This window comes from Psammomys obesus, unplaced genomic scaffold (genome assembly GCF_907164565.1).
Source record: "Psammomys obesus unplaced genomic scaffold, mPsaObe1.curated_primary_1811, whole genome shotgun sequence".
NCBI lineage: Eukaryota > Metazoa > Chordata > Mammalia > Rodentia > Muridae > Psammomys > Psammomys obesus.
In genome coordinates, this window is record NW_026590663.1 from 8500698 (window position 1) to 8518755 (window position 18058).

Genomic DNA, 18058 nt, shown 5'->3' on the forward strand with positions numbered 1-18058 from the left:
AAAACAAATGCAATCTTTTTTTCAAAAGCAATTTTTTAAAAAAGTCTTGGTAAATCTAAAAAGACTGGACTCACGGATGGCTGGTGGCTCATTCTTGCAATCCAGCAATGAGAGGCTGGGACAGAGGACGGCTGCAGTGCTACCCAGACAGTGCTACCTAGCAAAGCCTTGATTTGTTAGTTTATTTTAAAACACTTCAGACCAGGAGCAAAACTCTATTCAGTATGGTACCATAAATTCTAATCAGCACAGTTAAGTAAGAAAAATAAATAGAAGCCATGCAAACAGGAAGGGAAGAGTAAAATGACCTTTGCTCACAGATGACCCGATCTTGTTAGAAATCTCTCAAAGTCCTTCCTATGCAAGCACCACACAGAGCTAGCTCAGTAGAGCACTTGCACAGCATGTATGAAAACTGAATTTGGCCTCAGTATATGCCAAACCATGCATGGTAGAGTCTGAGGTCAGCCTGAATTACATAAGGCCCTGAAAGTCCCGACCACCACCAACGAGAGCTGGGGAATAAGAAAGTCACCTTGGAGGCAGGCAGTCTGTCAAGCCATCAGGAAGGCTGGATTGGAGGGTTCAAAGTCAGATCTTTGTAAAAATCTGAAGCTAGACGTCTATGACAGACCGAATCAGAGAAGTCTCTATGTATTGGAACCTAGCAATATATTAACATTAAATTTCTTGAGAATGATGTTTTAGTTTGAAAGAATATGCTTATTCTTACAAGATACATATCACACTGTTTAAGAGGTATACAACAAGGCCTTAGGTTTTTCTTGTCAAGGAACAGAACTGAGAGAACAAACTAAAAGGTATAGGTTTCTTTTAGGATAAAGAAGTATTGCAAAGTCAACTGTGGTAACACAGATACTCTATGAATACACTAAAAGTGCTCCACTTTTAAGTAGGTTAGCTGTGTGTCAATTTTACCAAAACTTCCTTTAGAAAATGGTAAAAAGCAATTATAAGTCTGAATAGGCGTTGTTGGGGAACGAGAAGAATTTACTGTGAAGTATTCAGTAATCTGTTAAAATTAATGAAATGTTCTATGCCTTGATGTTATCACTGACTACTTAAAAGGTATACAAAGTAAACAAAAACATTGTATTACACATTCAAGACAGCGTAATATATAAAAATAATCTTTTTTAATTAAAAAAATTTAAACTTGCTGTGTGCTGGTACACACCTGTAATCCCAGCAGGAGGCAGAGGCAGGTGGATCTCTGTGAGTTTGAGAACAGCCTGATCTACAGAGTAAGTCTAGGATAGCCAAGGCTACCCAGAGAAACCCTGTCTTGGAAAAACAAAACCAAACAAAAAAAATAAATAAATTTTTCTCTATATGCAGAAAATGGATGAGACTTCAGGCCACAGGTTACTATGTTAATACATATAAACTATAAAAGATTCAAAATTCTTCCAGGCTATTTAAAAGTGCTACTGTGAGTGACGGGATCCACCTCAGGGGTAGACGGCTTGTCCTCACCCTCCCCCACCCCCCAAAACCCAACACTGGACAACTGACTAGCCACAGATGTAAGGGGGAAGTGAGCAAGGGCGTGAGGATATAGTGCAAAGTCCTAGGCTGGATCTCTGCACCACATAAAGTGGGTGGTTCACAACTGTAATCCAGGTAGAGGCAGGAAGATTAGGAATTCAAGGCCATTCTTCCAGTAACAGAGAGACTGAGGATACCCTGGATTATAAAAGGAGAAGAAAAAAAAAAAAAAACGGAAGAAAACAGAAAAATCATAACCACTGATTTTCCTTTTCTTTTTTAAAAGACAGAGTCTCAGGTAGCTCACATTGCCTCTCGTTGGCCATGTGGCCAAGGCTGACTCCGCCTCCTGACTGAGTAGAATATGCCAATTCGCCTGCTTTTTGTATTTTTCTAGAGGCACATGCATACTAGAAAAACATCAACAGACCTACATCCCAGCACCGTGATTACTGACTTTACAGTTTTTAATCCAGACAGTGATAATGCATGCCTTTAATCCACCCAGCACTCAGAAGGCAGCAGCCTGCTCTACAAAGTGAATTAGCTCCAGGACAGACAAGGCTACATAGAGAAATGCTGTCCGAAAACAACAATAATTATTCTTGTATTCTTTTAGTTTCACATATTCTCTAACAAAAGAACAGAAAAGCTATCTCTAGCATAGTACATTTTTCTTTGTACCCTTGACTCTGCACTGTGATTACTTCAGCCTTTGTGTTCAATTCAAGAGGCCATAGCTGTCTTCAAAAACACAGAAACAACCGTAATTGTCTCCCTGCACCTCCCGCAAAGCGCTGAGAGAGTCTTAGGCCACAATAAGCTCTGTATAAAGAACACATCGCACCGTCAGGTAGGAGAAAGAGTGTGACCCTTCACTTTACGATGCCTCTTCGTCCTCACAGGCATGCAGCACCCACTTTCCTAGGCACGTGAGGCACCTGACCACAGAACTATCACCCGGCACTAGAGAGGGAAGGGCAGGCAGTTCTCTGTAAGTTCAAGGCCAGCCTGGTCTACAGAGTTATTTTTAGAAGTGCCAGGGCTATACAAAGAAACCCTGCCTCAAAAAAGCAGGGGCTGGAGAGGTGGCTCAAAGGTGAAGAGCACTGGCTGCTCTTCCAGAGGTCCTGAGTTCAGTTCCCAGCAACCACAGGGTGGCTTCCAACCATCTGTAATGAGATCTGGTGTCGTTTTCTGGTGTGCAGGCACACATGTAGCAGACCACTGTTTACATAGTAAACAAAAATAAAATCTTTAAGAAGAAAACCATACATACATACATACATACATACACGCACACATACATGAAAAAAACCCACCAAAACAATCTAAAATGCACACAAAGAGGAAGAGCCACACAACAAGCAAGCCAGTCTTTACAGACACAGAGCCCAAAGCCAGAAGGTGAGAATCCCCTTCAGTCGCTGTGCTCGTGGCTGTGGTGCAGCAGTGGAGTGGCCGGGCCGCGACAGGGTCTCCTCACCGCTGCGCAGCCAGGCCAACGGCCCCAAGCTTCTGGGAAGTCTCGCCTTCACTCGGCATGACACAGGAGCACACTACGGCTTCCAGATTTACGTTCTGGGAATATAAGTGTGGGTTCTGGGAATCCACACTAGGTCCCCACTCTTGCACAGCACACACTTAATCCACTGAGCTGTCTGCCCAGCCTAAGAAGTACCTTTGAGTTCTTATCTGTACAACTGCACAGGTCTTGCCAGGATTGACTTTTTCTTTAGTGACAGGAAGCTTGATGGTTTCTCTAGCCAAAATCAAAAGTTGAAAAGTTTTGTTCCATGTGCTGCAGCACACCTATAATCTCGACACTGGGAGACACAGGCAGGTGGTCACAGGGCGACCACCAGGGTCAAGACAGCGGGAGAAAAGAGGAAAAGGTCTTCTAGAAAGGGGCTTACTTCAAAATATTTTCGGTATGTCTGAAATGTACTAAGCAGCAGCTACAAACAGAACACACCTGCATCTTCTGGCACTGTGGGTGATGCAGCTCAGCGGCTGGTCGAGCACGGGTGAGAGTCTGGGTCAACAGCACAGAGCAAAAACTAAGGGTGCTCACCTATCCTAGGATAATCTGAGCACCAGAACAGAGGCACAAGAACTTCAGAAGCGCAAGGACATCTTTGCTAAATAGTGAGTCTGACGAGAACCTCGGTTACATGAGACCCTCTAAAATGGCTATTCTGTCAACTTGATGAGATTTAGAATCACCATGGAAACAAGTCTCAGGAAATGCCTGTGAGGGATTATCTCGAGTAGGTTACATGAGGTGAGAAACCTAAATGTGAATGGCATCTACTATGCCATGGGCTGGGATCCCCGGCTGAATGAAAAGAAGAAAGTAAGGTAAACAGAAAGAATCACAGCTCTCTGCTTCCTGGTTGTGGCCTACTGATTCTGCCACAGTAGACTATGTTTCCTGAAACTGTAAGCCAGAACAAACCCATCCTTAAATTGTTTTTTCAGGTATTTTGTTATAGCAACAAGACAAATAACTAATAGACTCTGAAGAAAAAATAAAAAACAGGAAAAATTGCATTTTCTAATGACTGTGTGATCTAGATGGAGATTATAGTTTACAACTGAAATGTCTCCAAAGGTCATTTACTGAAGTCACTAATAGAACAATGTATCGAGGTGGCATCCCTGGTTGGTAACTGGATCATGAAGATTCTAAATTTCATCCATGGGTTAACCCACAAATAAATTCAAAACTTGATGCTGGGGCCATCAAGATGACTCAGCCTAAGAAAGGTTCTTAGCTCAAGCCTGACTACCTGAGTTTGGTCCCTGAGACCAACAGGGTAGACACAGAAAGTGAGTGACTCCTCTGATCTTCACACTTGCACCACGGCACACACGTGCCCCCACCCACAGAAAATAAATGTAATTAAAAACACCAAATATAATGGATGTTTCCAGTCTCCCAGTGACCGTGCCATGAGCACTGCTCCACACGCACACCCTAGCATGCTTGGCCTCCTCACAACCTGATGACCAGAGCCCATGCCTATGCTCTCAGCACCGGGCAAGCACAAATTCAAGGGAGAAACAAGACCATAAGGTCATCCTGAGCCACATAGGAGCTCTAAGCCAGCCTCGGTTCTATGATACACTGTTTCAAAAAACCAAAAAGCTACTAAGTAAATGGTTAGTTAAAAAATAAACCTTTCTGGGCTATCCAGAGGCTTTAAAGCTAGGTTGGACAGTTCTTAGAGGCTGTTTCAAACTACAGAGGAAGAAAAGATCTGGGGGGCTGGCCAGATGGCTCAGGGATTAAGAGGTCTTCCAGCGGTCCGGAGACCACGTCCCAGCACCCACACGGTGGCTCACAATCACCTATAGTGAGATCTGCTGCCCTCTTCTGGTTCACAGCACACATGCAGGCAGAACGCTGCAATAAACAAATCTTTGAAAAGAAAAGATCTGGGAATACAAATATGTCAAGGTGGTAAAGTGCTTCGTCTATCCTACATGAGGTTCAATCCCAGTAGTGGGGAGTGAGTTCAAACCCAGCATCTAATCCCTGCCCTCATACCAATACTAAACATTGAGAGGTAACAAGTTATTTCATTTTTTTTTTCTATTCTGCATTCTAGAGACCCAGAGCAGGGAGGGCCTGCTCCTGTTCTGGTCAGGAGGCAGCCAAATCCCACCCCCCAGAAGCTAGAGTACCCTGCTCACCATCTCTCCTGCTGAGAGAGAGAGAGTGAAGGAGAACAAAGGATTCTTTACAAGAGAGTAAAGCACTCAAGCGTCAAGGACTTTCTAGGCTCTGAGGCCAGCTGCTACCTACTGAAATCCAGGCTTGCACTAAGGTCCACATTCTCAAAGGACCATCTCACCGGAAGCCTGGGGCTCACAGCTAGCAGGAGGAAGCTGCAGCTCCCACTGGCAGCACATTTCAAAGAGACTGCAACAGGAGAACATGTTCCACATAAGGTCTACTTCCCAGCTCCCTCTTCACACAGCAGCAGCCACAGAGCAGGGTTTACGGCCTTCTCTCCGTGATGAACACGGGGCAGGCGACGGCCCAGTAATCCTTTCACTAGCATGCTCCAAGTCCTTCATTGTACCACAGCCTATCTGCAAAGGACTTGCCTCTTTTCTTCTTTAATGATGCTCTGTTGTTCCAGGACTCACTGCTACACCAACAGCTCTAAAACTGCCAAATCAACCAAAATCACTGAGCAGGCCTCAGCAATGCAAGCACACACCCAAACGGCAGCCAAAGGGCTCATTAGCTGCCAAGATTTAGACTCAATTCAGGGCTGCTAATTAATCCTGCACAAAAACTTTACAGAATTACTTAAAATCTTTCAGAGAACCCAAGAGCTCTGACAAACAGAAAATGAGTCTCTGGGAATCAGACATTCAGTGAGACATGGAGAGTAACGTAAGATGTCCGATTGCTGCATATTGTTTATGTTGTTTGGTTTTTCCAGACAGGGTTTCTCTGTGTAGCCCTGGCTGTCCTGGACTCATTTTGTAGACCAGACTGGCCTCAAACTCAGAGATCCTCCTGCCTCTGCTTCCTGAGTGCAGGAATTATAGGCATGTGCCACCACCCAGCTGGCTCAATGACAGACTTGTTTATTGAGAGCTGCTAGGAAATCTAGGCCAGATCATCTGATCTCAATTTTCTGGGGCAGGGCTGGAGAGATGCTCCACAGTTAGGAGCCCTTGCTGCTCTACTGAGAATATCAAGCTAGAAGAAACCATTGTTTAGAGAGAACAAATGGTTAGCCCAGGTAAGAGAGCTTCCTCAAAGCCAAAAATACAGAAAACTTACTTTCATTCCTGCCAACCTAAGTAAATTTGGAACAACTCAAATATTAGATGGGATTTTAAACTTTTATCATGTTTTTATTTACCGTGCATATATGTGTTTCCGTGCATGTGCCATGACTCGTGAGTGGAGGAGCTCAGAGGACCACTTGCAGAGTCAGCTCTCTCTTTCTACTACACAGGCTCCAGGGCCTGAACTCAGCAGGCACATCTCATCAGAGGAAGTTTTGTATCTGGGTATCTGGAACCCAGCACAGAGCCAAAGATGACCTTGAACTTCTTCCAGAACTTCTTGCCTCCATGTGCCTGTGCGAGTGAGACTGCGAGTGCATACAACCACCCCGTTCCACGCACTCCTGGGATTTGAACCCAAGGCTTCTTTGTGTATGCCAGGCAAGTACTCTACAATTGAGCTGTATCTCCTGTTCAACTGATGAAAGTTTATTACATGTATTAGCCATAACAACAAAATTGAAAATAAAATATTTACACTTCTAAAAACTGTAAGATGTGACATTAGAATATTACTCATGAAGTTACTGTGTTTCTAAACAGGCCCTGCCTAGTAGGGCCTGTACGTCCATCATTCAGGAAACAGAAGCAGGCAGATCTCTGAGAATTCCAGACCAGTCTTGTCTACAAAGCTAATTCCAGGCCAGATGGGGATACCGAGAAAGACTCTGCCTCAAAGTTAATTAATTAATTAATTAATTGATTGATTGATTAAAATTTTTAAATTAATTAATTAATATTTTAAAATGTACATTTGCTAGTTGACTCATATATTCTCTTGTTTTGGGGATGACTGCTCAAATGTCATTACACTACCGATGAGACAGAAAGTACAGAGGGCTGGAGAGATGGCTCAGAGGTTAAGAGCACTGACAGTTTTTACAGAGGACCCTGGTTCAATTCCCAGCAACCACAAGGTGGCTCACAACTGTCTGTAACTCCAAGATCTGACACCCACAGACATACATACAGGCAAAACAGCAATTGCCATAAAATAAAAATAAAAGTACAAAGAAGCAATGTACACACACTGAAAAAAAAAGAATTGTGCTGTAGGATCAAGGAAGAAATATAAGTAAAAACCATAACATAAATTCTGATAACAAAAATCTCACCAAAAAAAAAAAAATTTGTTTCCTAATACTTTTCTAAAAGGGATTCTGCCACAACAAACTTGCCCCTGTTAGTGTAAGATTTCTCTGTGGTTTCACCTGCACAACCACAGAGCACTGGTGACAGTGAGCACCATGGTACAAGCTGATCATGCAAATGATCAAAACTCCCTATACACTGTGGAACAGGGCTTAACATTCTAAAAGCCTACGCAACAGTTACTGAGAGTCAAACACAAAAGGCCATGTGAGCCAGCAACTCTATTTCTGAACACAGATCCCCAAAGAACTACAAGCAGGGACTCCACGCGTAAGCCTAAATGACAAAGTCTGCACCAGCAAACTGTTGATTCCAGAGAGCGGTCTGCTTCAGAGGTAGCAGAAATCTGTGGGGAACAGGGACTGGCTGCGTCTTAAGGACTATGCCTTCGCTTTCCCAGGAAAGGTTCGGGAGATGTGTGGTAGTAACAGCAACACCGCGCCTCCAAACTCTACCTGGAGAGGTGGCTTAGCAGTTTGGAGGGCCCGCTGCTCTTCCGAGGACCTAAGCAGGATTCCAAGCACCCACACTGGCAGCACCAGGGCGCTGATGCCCTCTCTGGCCTCTGGAGGTGCCCACATACACATAACAGAGCCACACACAAACACATTTATTTTTTTTTTTTTTTTTTTTTTTTTTTTTTTAAGCTAAGAGCAAGCCTGCAATCTGGCCATGGTGATACCGAGGAAGAGAGGTGACGGGTTCAAAGGCAGTCTTGGCTCTATAATGGGACTCTGTCTCAAAGCAAAACAACAAAAATGGCTAAAATGATAAATTTTGTTTTGACATTTTTCTCACAATAGCTGGACACAGTGGCACATGCCTTTAATCTCAGCACTTGGGAGGCAGAGACAGGAGGATCTATGTAAATCTGGGTCAGCCTGGTTTACACAACAACTTCCAGGACAACACAGTGAGCCTATGCCTCCAAAAAAAGAGATGGATAGATGGCTCAGTGGTTAAGATCAACTATTGCTCTTACAGAAGTCCAGGGTTCAGTTCCTAGCAACCACACCTGGTGCTCACAACCACCTCTAACTCTAGCTTCAGGGCATCTTGACACTTAACACCGTGTCTTCTGGCTCTGTAGGCACCTGCAGTCATGTACACAACTCCTACACAAACAAACACATAAGCAATAAAATAAAAAAGTATACAGTTTTGAGACAAGGTTTCTCTGTGTAGCCTTGGCTGCCTTGGAACTCACTGTGCAGACCAGACTAATCTCAGATTTATAGCGCTCTGCACATGCCTCTGCCTCCTGAGTGCTGGTATTAAAGGCACGCACCACCACATCTGGCATAAATATGTAAAAATCCACAAAGTCTCGTCAGTGAGATGGCTCGGTGTATAGAAGTACTTGCTGTACAAGCCTGACCAGCTGAGTGCTGGTTCCTAATCCCACTTAAGGCAAAAAACAGACTCCCGGAAGTTGTGCTCAGACCTATTTTTGAGTGCCCATATATGCACAGTAATTTTTTTTAAATCCATAAAATATACCTTTCATTTTCCCCATAAACATCAATGTAATAAAAGCTAAATAAATATTTGATACTCTTGAAACATCTGTGTTGTAATTAGAAAATATAGCAGTGCCTTGACCAAACTACTCACTGATCCTAGACCAGGTGGAGCAGAAATAAATGAATTCAGGCAAGAACTGACAGCACCAGCAAACAGACAACCATCCCCACAAAAACACCATCACAAAGCCTCCATGCTCTAAAGCCATGCCTGCCCTTTCCAACTACTGTAATTGATGCATTTAAACTTTCATGTCACTTGAGTTAAATAGCCTTCTAATGTGTCTAGCCAAGTCTTAGGGCGGCCTTCCCTCTTTACTGCTTACTTACACACTCAGTCTCTTCCAAGGTGGAGCATACAATATTCATTTCTATACTCACTAAGCTAACTGGCCTTCAGAAATTGAATAGAGACACATTTTATTTTCTAAAAAGTCAAGTTATGTTTTAAAGGTCACTTAACTAGCGGATGCAAACATAAGCATAACAATAAATAAGTGCATGATAACTGAATTAGTAAGAACAACTGCTGGGACAGGCCAGAGGTCTAGGTATTAGAACTAAGCAGAAGAATTCAAGGAGTCCCAGGTGGCTCTCTCTGTGTGGCTGTGGGGAAGCCATTATTCACGCCAGGTGAAGACTTCCCAGGGCAGCTGCTTTCAGGGTCATCCATACTCTACAAGGAAATCAAGACAGAGAGGCCTAAGTGACTGAAGAGAGTCAGAAACTTAAAGTGATGAAACTGGGACACCAATCTGGAATCATTTGTTTTTGATCTGGTACCTGCTGAGTATGATCAGAAGAATACTGGAAGAAACACAGCGGCCCACTAAAGGAAAATGAGTCCCCTGTGACCAAAAGGAGATTCTGAAACCGTCTGTGTGTGACTACACAGCTGCCAAGCACAGGTTGTTACACCATATAAGCACAAAGCCTTGCATCTTACTAGTTTGCCTCCTTAATAAATATCTTAAAATTCCAGAAGCGAAGCCAGGCGTGGCGGCACAGGCCATTAACCCAGCACTGTGGGAGGCAGAGGCAGGAGGATCTCTGAGAGTTCAAGGCCAGTCTGCTTTACAAAAAGTGTCCAGGACAGGCAAGGCTACACAGAGAAACCCTGTCTCAAAAAACAAAATCAATCAAACAAACAAACAAAAAATCCAGAAGGGAAAAGAAATCAGAAGTGGATAGCCATGGGCCATATAACCTTTCTGACATGCTACCTAAAATTTCCATAAACATGTGACAAATTATACACAAAAAATATCAACTGAATACATTAAAGCATGACTTTTTTATATATGTGTGTGTATATATGTATATGTGTATGTGCTCATATATATACTTCTCGTGACGCCTTTTCAGTTTCCAGATAGGACTACCAGATAGGATTCCAGATAGAACCTACCTTTCTCTGGCATGTTTAAGGCAGGGTCTCATGCCTAGGCAGGCCTCACTCAGCATGCAGTTGTCTTCTTGCACGTGCCACCACATGCAGAACCAGGGATTTACACAGAACCAGGGATCCAATCTACGGCTGCATGCACGCTGGACAAGCAGTCTAGCAACTAGGCCACACTGCCAGCCCCAACCTACAACTTCTAAGATAACTTCTAGCCCACAAATTGTCTCTGTCAATGAACCAACTTAAAACAAGTAAGCAGCATGATTACTGGCCCTAGGAAGTAGTCTTTGTTCCCCACAGCTTTCTAAATTGCCTGCTAATTTTGTATACACACTGGAGGTGGCCAAAGGAACTACTAAGTGTTCAGAACAGGCAAGTTGCTGTTACATAAAGGCTCCTTTAAGATTGATTCAAAATAACTTAGTTTCTTTTAAAACACCTTAGAGTCATCAGCGACATCTGCTTACTGTAGAAAACATAACCATGGCTGCAGAGTTCTAAAAACTTTAGCGGAAAAAGTCTGTAGCATAATGAATAAAGGTTCTTCAGAAAACACCTATTTTAGCTAGACTTGAGAGAACACACCATTAATCCCAGCCTTGTCAGGCAGACAGGAAGATGCAGAGGTCTCAAGGCCACACTGTGCTACAAGAGACACCGTCTAAAAATAGGCAAAACTCCACATGACAAAGAAGGAGGAAACAGATAACACCAAAACTGTAAAAACCAAAAAGATACATAAACCATCTTATTTTTTGTTTTTTCATAGACAAGGCTTCTCTGTGTAGCCCTGGCTGTCCTGGAACTTACTCTGTAGAGCACGCTGGCCTCGAACTCAGAGGTGCTAGATTAAAGACATGCACCACCCTGCATATAAACTACCTTACTGGACAAATCTAAAAGGAGGAAATTTGCTTGGGGATAGGATGAACTGAGATGGGGAAAGCCAAGAAATAAACTGAAATCATGTAGCTCAGAATTATGAGCACCAGGTACAACTAAAGGCAGACACTTGGATTTTCTCCTTGACTCTAAGCAAATGGATTACTATCCTCCCATCCTAAAAGATGGCAAGACTCTGGCAAGACTCAAACAGGGTCTCTGGAAACTTGGGTAAGGACAGGAATACCACCTAAAAACACGAGATTAAGTGAGAACCTACACACTTGAGCTCCATCACCTGCTTCATTCCCCCACCTAGCAGCCGGGGCACTGGTAGCCCATCTTATAATCTCCAGGCAGAAGACTAGAGGACTGGCTCTGCTCAAAGTAAAAGTGGTCCAGGAAAAAAAGAGCAACAGAAGACAGTAGGGGATGTCATTGGCAGCAGCCCGTCCTGAGGCTGAAACAGAAGAAACTCAAGTGCAAGGCTAGCAGAGGCCACAAAGCAAGATCTATACCCATCTCAACTATGTAGCAAGATCCTGTTCCAACTTCCTAGCCCCTTCCCTGTTTTCCCTACAAGTGGGGGAAGGGGAGTTAAGAGTTAAGCCAGAGCACTCAATAATTCTAATAGTTAGGAGGCTGAGACAGGAGGATCAAGAATTCAAAGCCAGCCTGAGCTACATAGTAAAACTCTGCACCCAAAAGGAAGAAAGACTAAAAAGCTGGAGAGGCTTTCTCAGTCACAGAAACACTTATCTTAAAAGAATAGAGTTCTCAGTTTAAACCCTAAAGTTCACAATAAATAAATAAAAATTAAAAAACAAAAACAAAAAACAGGCATTAGTTTGTTATTCCAGTGTGAGGGAGGTAGAGCTCATCAGTTGGTGAGCTCTAGAGCAATGAGACTTTCTCTCAAAGGACATGGCCATCAGTTCCTGAAATGACACCCAAGGTTGTCCTCTGGCCTCCCATCTGCACGCACTCACATTCACTTTCTCATACATAAGCATGGATACAGAAGAGAAATGCAAGGACAATAAAAGAGGTTTAATTATCCACCAAATGAAGGAACAATCCAAAAAAATGTTCGAAAATCCAGCTATCAGTAGACCCACCAAAGAAACAGGCGAAGGAAAATCCCTAGTACAGTGTTAAAGAGGGATCCCCAGGACAGTAATTAGGCAACCAAACCAAGACAGATGGAAGATTCTGTAAACTAAAGTTCTAAGAAAAGAAAAAAACAAAGAACATACCTGGGCAGGGTGGTGGCAGCTGCGGGGCAGGCCTTAGATTCCAGCAGAGGCAGGCAGGTCTCTGTGAGTTCAAGGCCAGCCTGGTCTACAGAGTTCCAGAACAGCCAGGGGTACACAGAGAAACCCTGTCTTTAAAAAACAAAAACCTGGTGGCTGGAGAGATGGCTCAGTGGTTAAGAGCACTGTCTGCTCTTCCAGAGGTCATGAGTTCAATTCCTAGCGAATACATGGTAGCTCATAACCAGTCTATAAAGTGAACTGGTTCCCTCTTCTGACTAATGTAAATGCAGATAGAACACTCATATACATAAAATAAATAAATCTTAAAAAACAAGAAAAACCAAACCCATACCTGTGTTAAGGCTGAATGGCTGATTAGAACTTCTGATCACAGAGAATTAGAATCTTGCCACTACAAAGCCAAATTATCTTGGACAATTTTTAGCACCCTCAATAGCCATTAATGGTCCTTCAACCTTTAAGGAGTACTCTTAGCAAACCACTAGCTTCTAACACTCCAAAGGCTAAAAATATTAGCAGATAGTACTTAAAACCTACTGGGGCCAATTGTAGTGGCTCACACCTTTAATCCTAGCACTTGAGAGGCAGGCAGAGCTCCATGAGTTCAAATCTAGCTGGTATACATACCAGGCCAGCCAAAGCTATATACACAGCAAGACTTTGTCTCAAAACAAAACAGCAAACTCTTCTACAGAACAAAACAGCTGCAAGTACCCGTTTCTCTCCTGTAGCCTGTTCATCAAACGCCCCACCAATGTATTTCATAAATTCTTTGATTTCCCTTCCTTGTTCTTTTTATTTATTTTTAACCTGAGTGCATGCAGGTGTTAAGTATGCACGCAGAAGGGAGCATCAGATCCCCTGGAACTTGAGTCCAAGCAGTTGTGAGTTGCTGGACAGATGCTGGGACTGTCTAGACTCTCTAGAACAAGCACTCTTTCCACTGAGCTGTATCTCCAGCCCACTTCCCTGTTCTATAACTGATACAATGTCATGTAACTGATTCTACAGTGAAACATACTGCAAGGCAGGCTGAATGTTTCTAGACCACGGTCATTCATACTCGGCTCAAGAATAAACTCTTACTGCCTTTGAGGTGAGAGCTATGTGTGGGGTTGGTAAGTCTGAGGGCTTCAAGCTCAGTTCGGTCAGTGAGGAAAACAGATTAACAATATGAATATATAAGGTGGACATTTTTATACTATAGGCATTTGAGGACAAATGACTTAGATATATAGAAAACAAAGATACTGATCCCCAAACACACGCACAAAAAAAAAATCTTAAAATTTTGAAGTAAAACTTTTTAAGTTTTGATAAGGATTGAAATTACTTAAGATTTCAAAATAATAAAAACAATGGGTGACTTGAAATTCTTGAGCCAGCAACAGTCAACCACAAATTGTGTTCAGAGAAGAATGTCTGAGTAAGTGATCTGGAGGTTGGGGCTTCTTGGTAATGACAAAACCCAGGGTACTACTATGTGACCTGAAATAGATAGACAGACAGACAGACAGACAGACAGACAGAGGAATCAAGAGGCCCAAGTGTTCGTTAGCTGAACTGTTCATTTAAATACTCAAGTTGGGCAAATAAGATGCTTAGCCTGTAAGGGCGCTAGCTGCCAAGCCTGACATCGAGAGAACGATACATCTCTAGAATCAACACGCCAGAAAGAGAGAACTCACTTCCACAAGTTGTCTTCTGACGTCCACCAGTGTGCCCACACACATACACACAATAAACAAACCCTGAAGCTGCCCAAATGATGATGAGGAACTCTGCTGGGTATTTCTTAGCCCTTTTCCCACGGTCTCCTCTGCCCCAGCAGGCTGTCTTCCCCTTGAAACAGTCTCTCTACATAGCCCTGGCTGTCCTGGAACTCACAGCAGTCCAGCTGCCTCTGCTTCCCAAGTTGGGTTAAAAGGCATGCAACACTATGCCCAGCTATCAGTAGGCTGTCTTGTATAGACCTTCTCAGTGGCCCCTGGCTTCAGATTAGCTTGGTCAGTAAGAAATCCCAGAATAGTAAGGAAATTCATTCTCACAGCCCCCACTGCAAAAAACCTCAACTCCATCTCCAGAAACTCAATATCCTCCCTCAAAGAACCCATGTAACTACTCCTCTCTCTTATTCCTTCCAGAAAGATAAGAGTTTGGCTACAGCTTATAATACCATTTCTTCTGGGACCTGCAACTTTACAAACAGTATCTTTATTAACAAACGCTCCTTGGGCATGGTAAAGGGAAGCAAGGCCTGTAATCCTAGCTATTTAGAGACTGAAGCAAAAAAGATCAAAAGCTCAAGGCCAGCCTAGAAGTTAACAAGGCTTTGTATCAAAATAAAAATGAAAAAAATGTGAATATAGCTCAGAGATGAATAACTTGCCAACTTGGGTAGGGCCCTCAGTTCAATCTCCAGTACCTCTAATTAAAAAAAAACAGAAAAAGAAAACGCTCTCTGCTAATTATTCGGTCAACTCCTTCACATCTTCCTGTTGAGATTCCGTGATGATCAAAAAAGATGCAGCAGTAGAATGGGAAGTAAAGGAGGACTAAACCTAAGTAAATGCTAGCAAGAGTTTTAAGCTCCATGTTGACAGACTTCTTTAAACTCTTGCGATCACTAAACTCTTCATCATCATGAGGATACTATGTGGTCAGCACATTTGTCGCTTTGGTTCCAATTACCAACACCTAGAAGTTGTTTGTCCATGATTAGCACTCTGGTACTGATTTAAAACACAATTAGTAGATTTAGCAAGGAAGCGGTGATTTGATAGGTTATTTACAGTTTAGAAAATTGTAGAAGATCAGGGAACTGTAATCACTTGACTGCATGTGAGGCCTACATGGGGAGCCTACAACGAATTTTCCCCTGTGTAGACCAAGCTGTCCTGGAACTCAGAGAACAGCCTGCCTCTGCCGTCGCCCATGTGCTAGGATTGAAGGAGCGCACTGCCACATCTAGCAAAATCTTATTTGTCTTCCTACAATATAAACATTTACATGTAATGATCAAAAATATTTTTAATTATGTACTTGCAACCTAGGGACTTATGAGCTAAACAGATTAAAGAGAAGGGAGAACAAACAAAAATATGCTTCTGAGTATGAATACAAAAATAAAGGGAGAAGGGAGAGATAGGGGAGTAGGTTGAACTGGATCCCCAGCACCACACACAAGAAAAAAAGAAAGAAGAAAAAGAGAGAGAGAGAAAGAGAAAGAGAGAGAGAGAGAGAGAAAGAAAGAAAGAAAGAAAGAAAGAAAGAAAGAAAGAAAGGCAGGAAGGCGAGTGTTGGTCAGTCTGTACGAGCCTCCTCAGTTTTCAAAGAATTTCAAAGTTTATAGACTAAAACCTTAACACTGTCAGCAAAATCACCAGCTATTAAAACTCATAAAAATGAAACACAGCAAAAGTGAGTATGAAAATCAGGGGAGAAAATTTAAAATGTGAGTCAAAAATGAAATACATGAACCAAAAAATTTAAACATAAGGAAATACAATAAATATAAACACAAACACTCCACCACATGGTCACATAACTGTATGTGTTAATTTAAGGAATCAGGATACCCATCTTACAAATAAAACGTACCAGTAGAAGAAATAAGGCAAGAATCCAATATAAAACAAAAGAACTCCAAAGATTTCCTGAAACCATAATTACTCTTTAGATTATGTTCCACTCCAAAGCGAGGGGGAAAGATACGAATACGGACCTAGAGGCCTGAGAAATTTCGAGTGAAAACCGGCAAGGAACACTGAGGTGTAAGGCTACCACAGGGAAGGTACTGCCAGATGCAACCCTTGGGTACGGAAGGTGCATCGAAAGCATCCTACGTGAGAGGTGGGGCTGGCTTAGGTGGAAGAAGAGAAAGAGAAGCATGGCCTTAAAAATAGCTAAAGCGATAGTGGAACTTAAAGGGGCGCTGGATGCAAGCCACAAGCGAGAGGTACAGAACCACGAAACCGATTCTACGAGACAGGGAAAGGGCCAGCTCGTGCCCGGACAGTTGCCACCAGTTCACGAAAGGCAGCAGAGATGGGGCTGCGCGGCCCCACCCACAGCTCCTTCGGAAAGAGGAGCTCCCAAGGCCAACCGCCCGGCCCCGGCTCTCTGCTCAAGCCGAGACCCCACTGGGCCCTGGCCCCGCGGCGCAGAACGGCCTCTCCGGGCCCCTCACCGAACGTTGCAGCTCCCCAAGCCAAAACGAGGCGCGCTCCTTGCCGCTGGGATCTGGGTCGTGGTAGAGCGCCTGCACCGCCTGGTACACGAGCTGCAACGTCGGCTTGGCTCCTTCCATGGCGGCGTTCGCGGCGATGGCAGCGAGGACTCCGACACTTCTCCCGACGCTTCCCGCTCGCTCCGCCTTAAGCTTCCCTCACTGCCTGGGCCACAGCCGCTCCCTGACTGGCGCCATCTCCTCCTTTCTGGCCGTTACCAGGGAAGGGGAGTTCCTCGTGGAAGTCGCCCCCTCGGAAACAGCGGACACGTCGTTTCCAGGTTCCTGGCTCCCTTCTGTCTCGCGTTCCCGCTGGAATCTGGACTGTGGAGTCGGACGCGGTCTCCCGCTTCCTCACCTCCCGCCCTGCTCTCACAGGCCTACCTCCGCGCGACACAAACCACGCAGCGCTCCCAAGCGGAGCCTCAGCAGGCCGGAAGCGGCCGCCCGTACACTTGGGCACACTTCCGTCTGGTGCGCCACAATCTGCCTCCCTCCCGGCACACCTCCTGTTTCTCCCGCCCCCTCCCGGAAGTGACCCGACGGACCTGTGCGATCGAGGGCAAGCAGGTACGAAGTAGTTCCCCAGGTCTGTAGGTCTTACTTGAGCTCTGAGAGCGGCGTGTGCCTCGTCCCTGACTAATATCTCATCGGCAACGAACCCGAAGTCTTTCCTCCGGGCTCCTGCACACTCACCCCTCTCCCCAGGGACTGCTTTCTGTGCCCTGTGGGCATTTTGAGAAACACCATTAGTTCGACTGTTTCTACCGTCCTACTAACTGAGCCACAGGAGGAATTCGAGACCAGCCTCTGCTGCGTGAAGCCGTCTTTAAAAACCAAACAGCCAGGCGGTGGCGGCGCACACCTTTAATCCAGCTCTCGGGAGGCAGAGGCAGGCTGGTCTCTGAGTTTGAAGGCCCCTGGTCTACGGAGTAAGTCCCAGGACAGCCAGGGTGCGCCACCACCACGCTGCTAGTCATAAGATTTCTTAAATGAAAGTAGGAATTTGAGCTGGGGTTCGAGGGTGGGGGAGGTGAGGGGTGTGACACATGCCTTTAATCCCTGCACCGGGGCGGCAGAGGCAGGCGGATCTCAGAGGCCAGTCTGGTCTACACAGTGAGTTCCCAGGACAGCTAAGACTACACAGAGAAACCCTGTTTCAAAAAACCAAAAAAAAAAAAAAAAAAAAAGTTAACGCTCTTGGATGAACACAGGTGTATGGTCATGACCTTGGGTTAGGCAATGACTTCTTAGCTATGCTACCAAA

At 44.3% G+C, this 18058-nt stretch overlaps 1 protein-coding gene across 2 annotated transcripts in view; it reads right to left on the minus strand.

Moving 5' to 3' along the window:
- Nucleotides 1–17232, minus strand: part of Tnpo3 (transportin 3) — a 75462-nt gene extending 58230 nt beyond the window's left edge. Inside the window, exon 1 of one of the 2 annotated variants that reach the window (XM_055608213.1) lies at nucleotides 16753–17232. In XM_055608213.1, the coding sequence (XP_055464188.1) occupies nucleotides 16753–16872 (120 nt within the window). In that variant the 5' untranslated portion in view covers nucleotides 16873–17232. Of the gene's footprint in view, nucleotides 1–74; nucleotides 191–16752 lie in introns of those variants that run through there. The other variant, XM_055608214.1, reaches the window with a different exon arrangement.
- Between the last annotated feature and the right edge of the window lie 826 nt (nucleotides 17233–18058).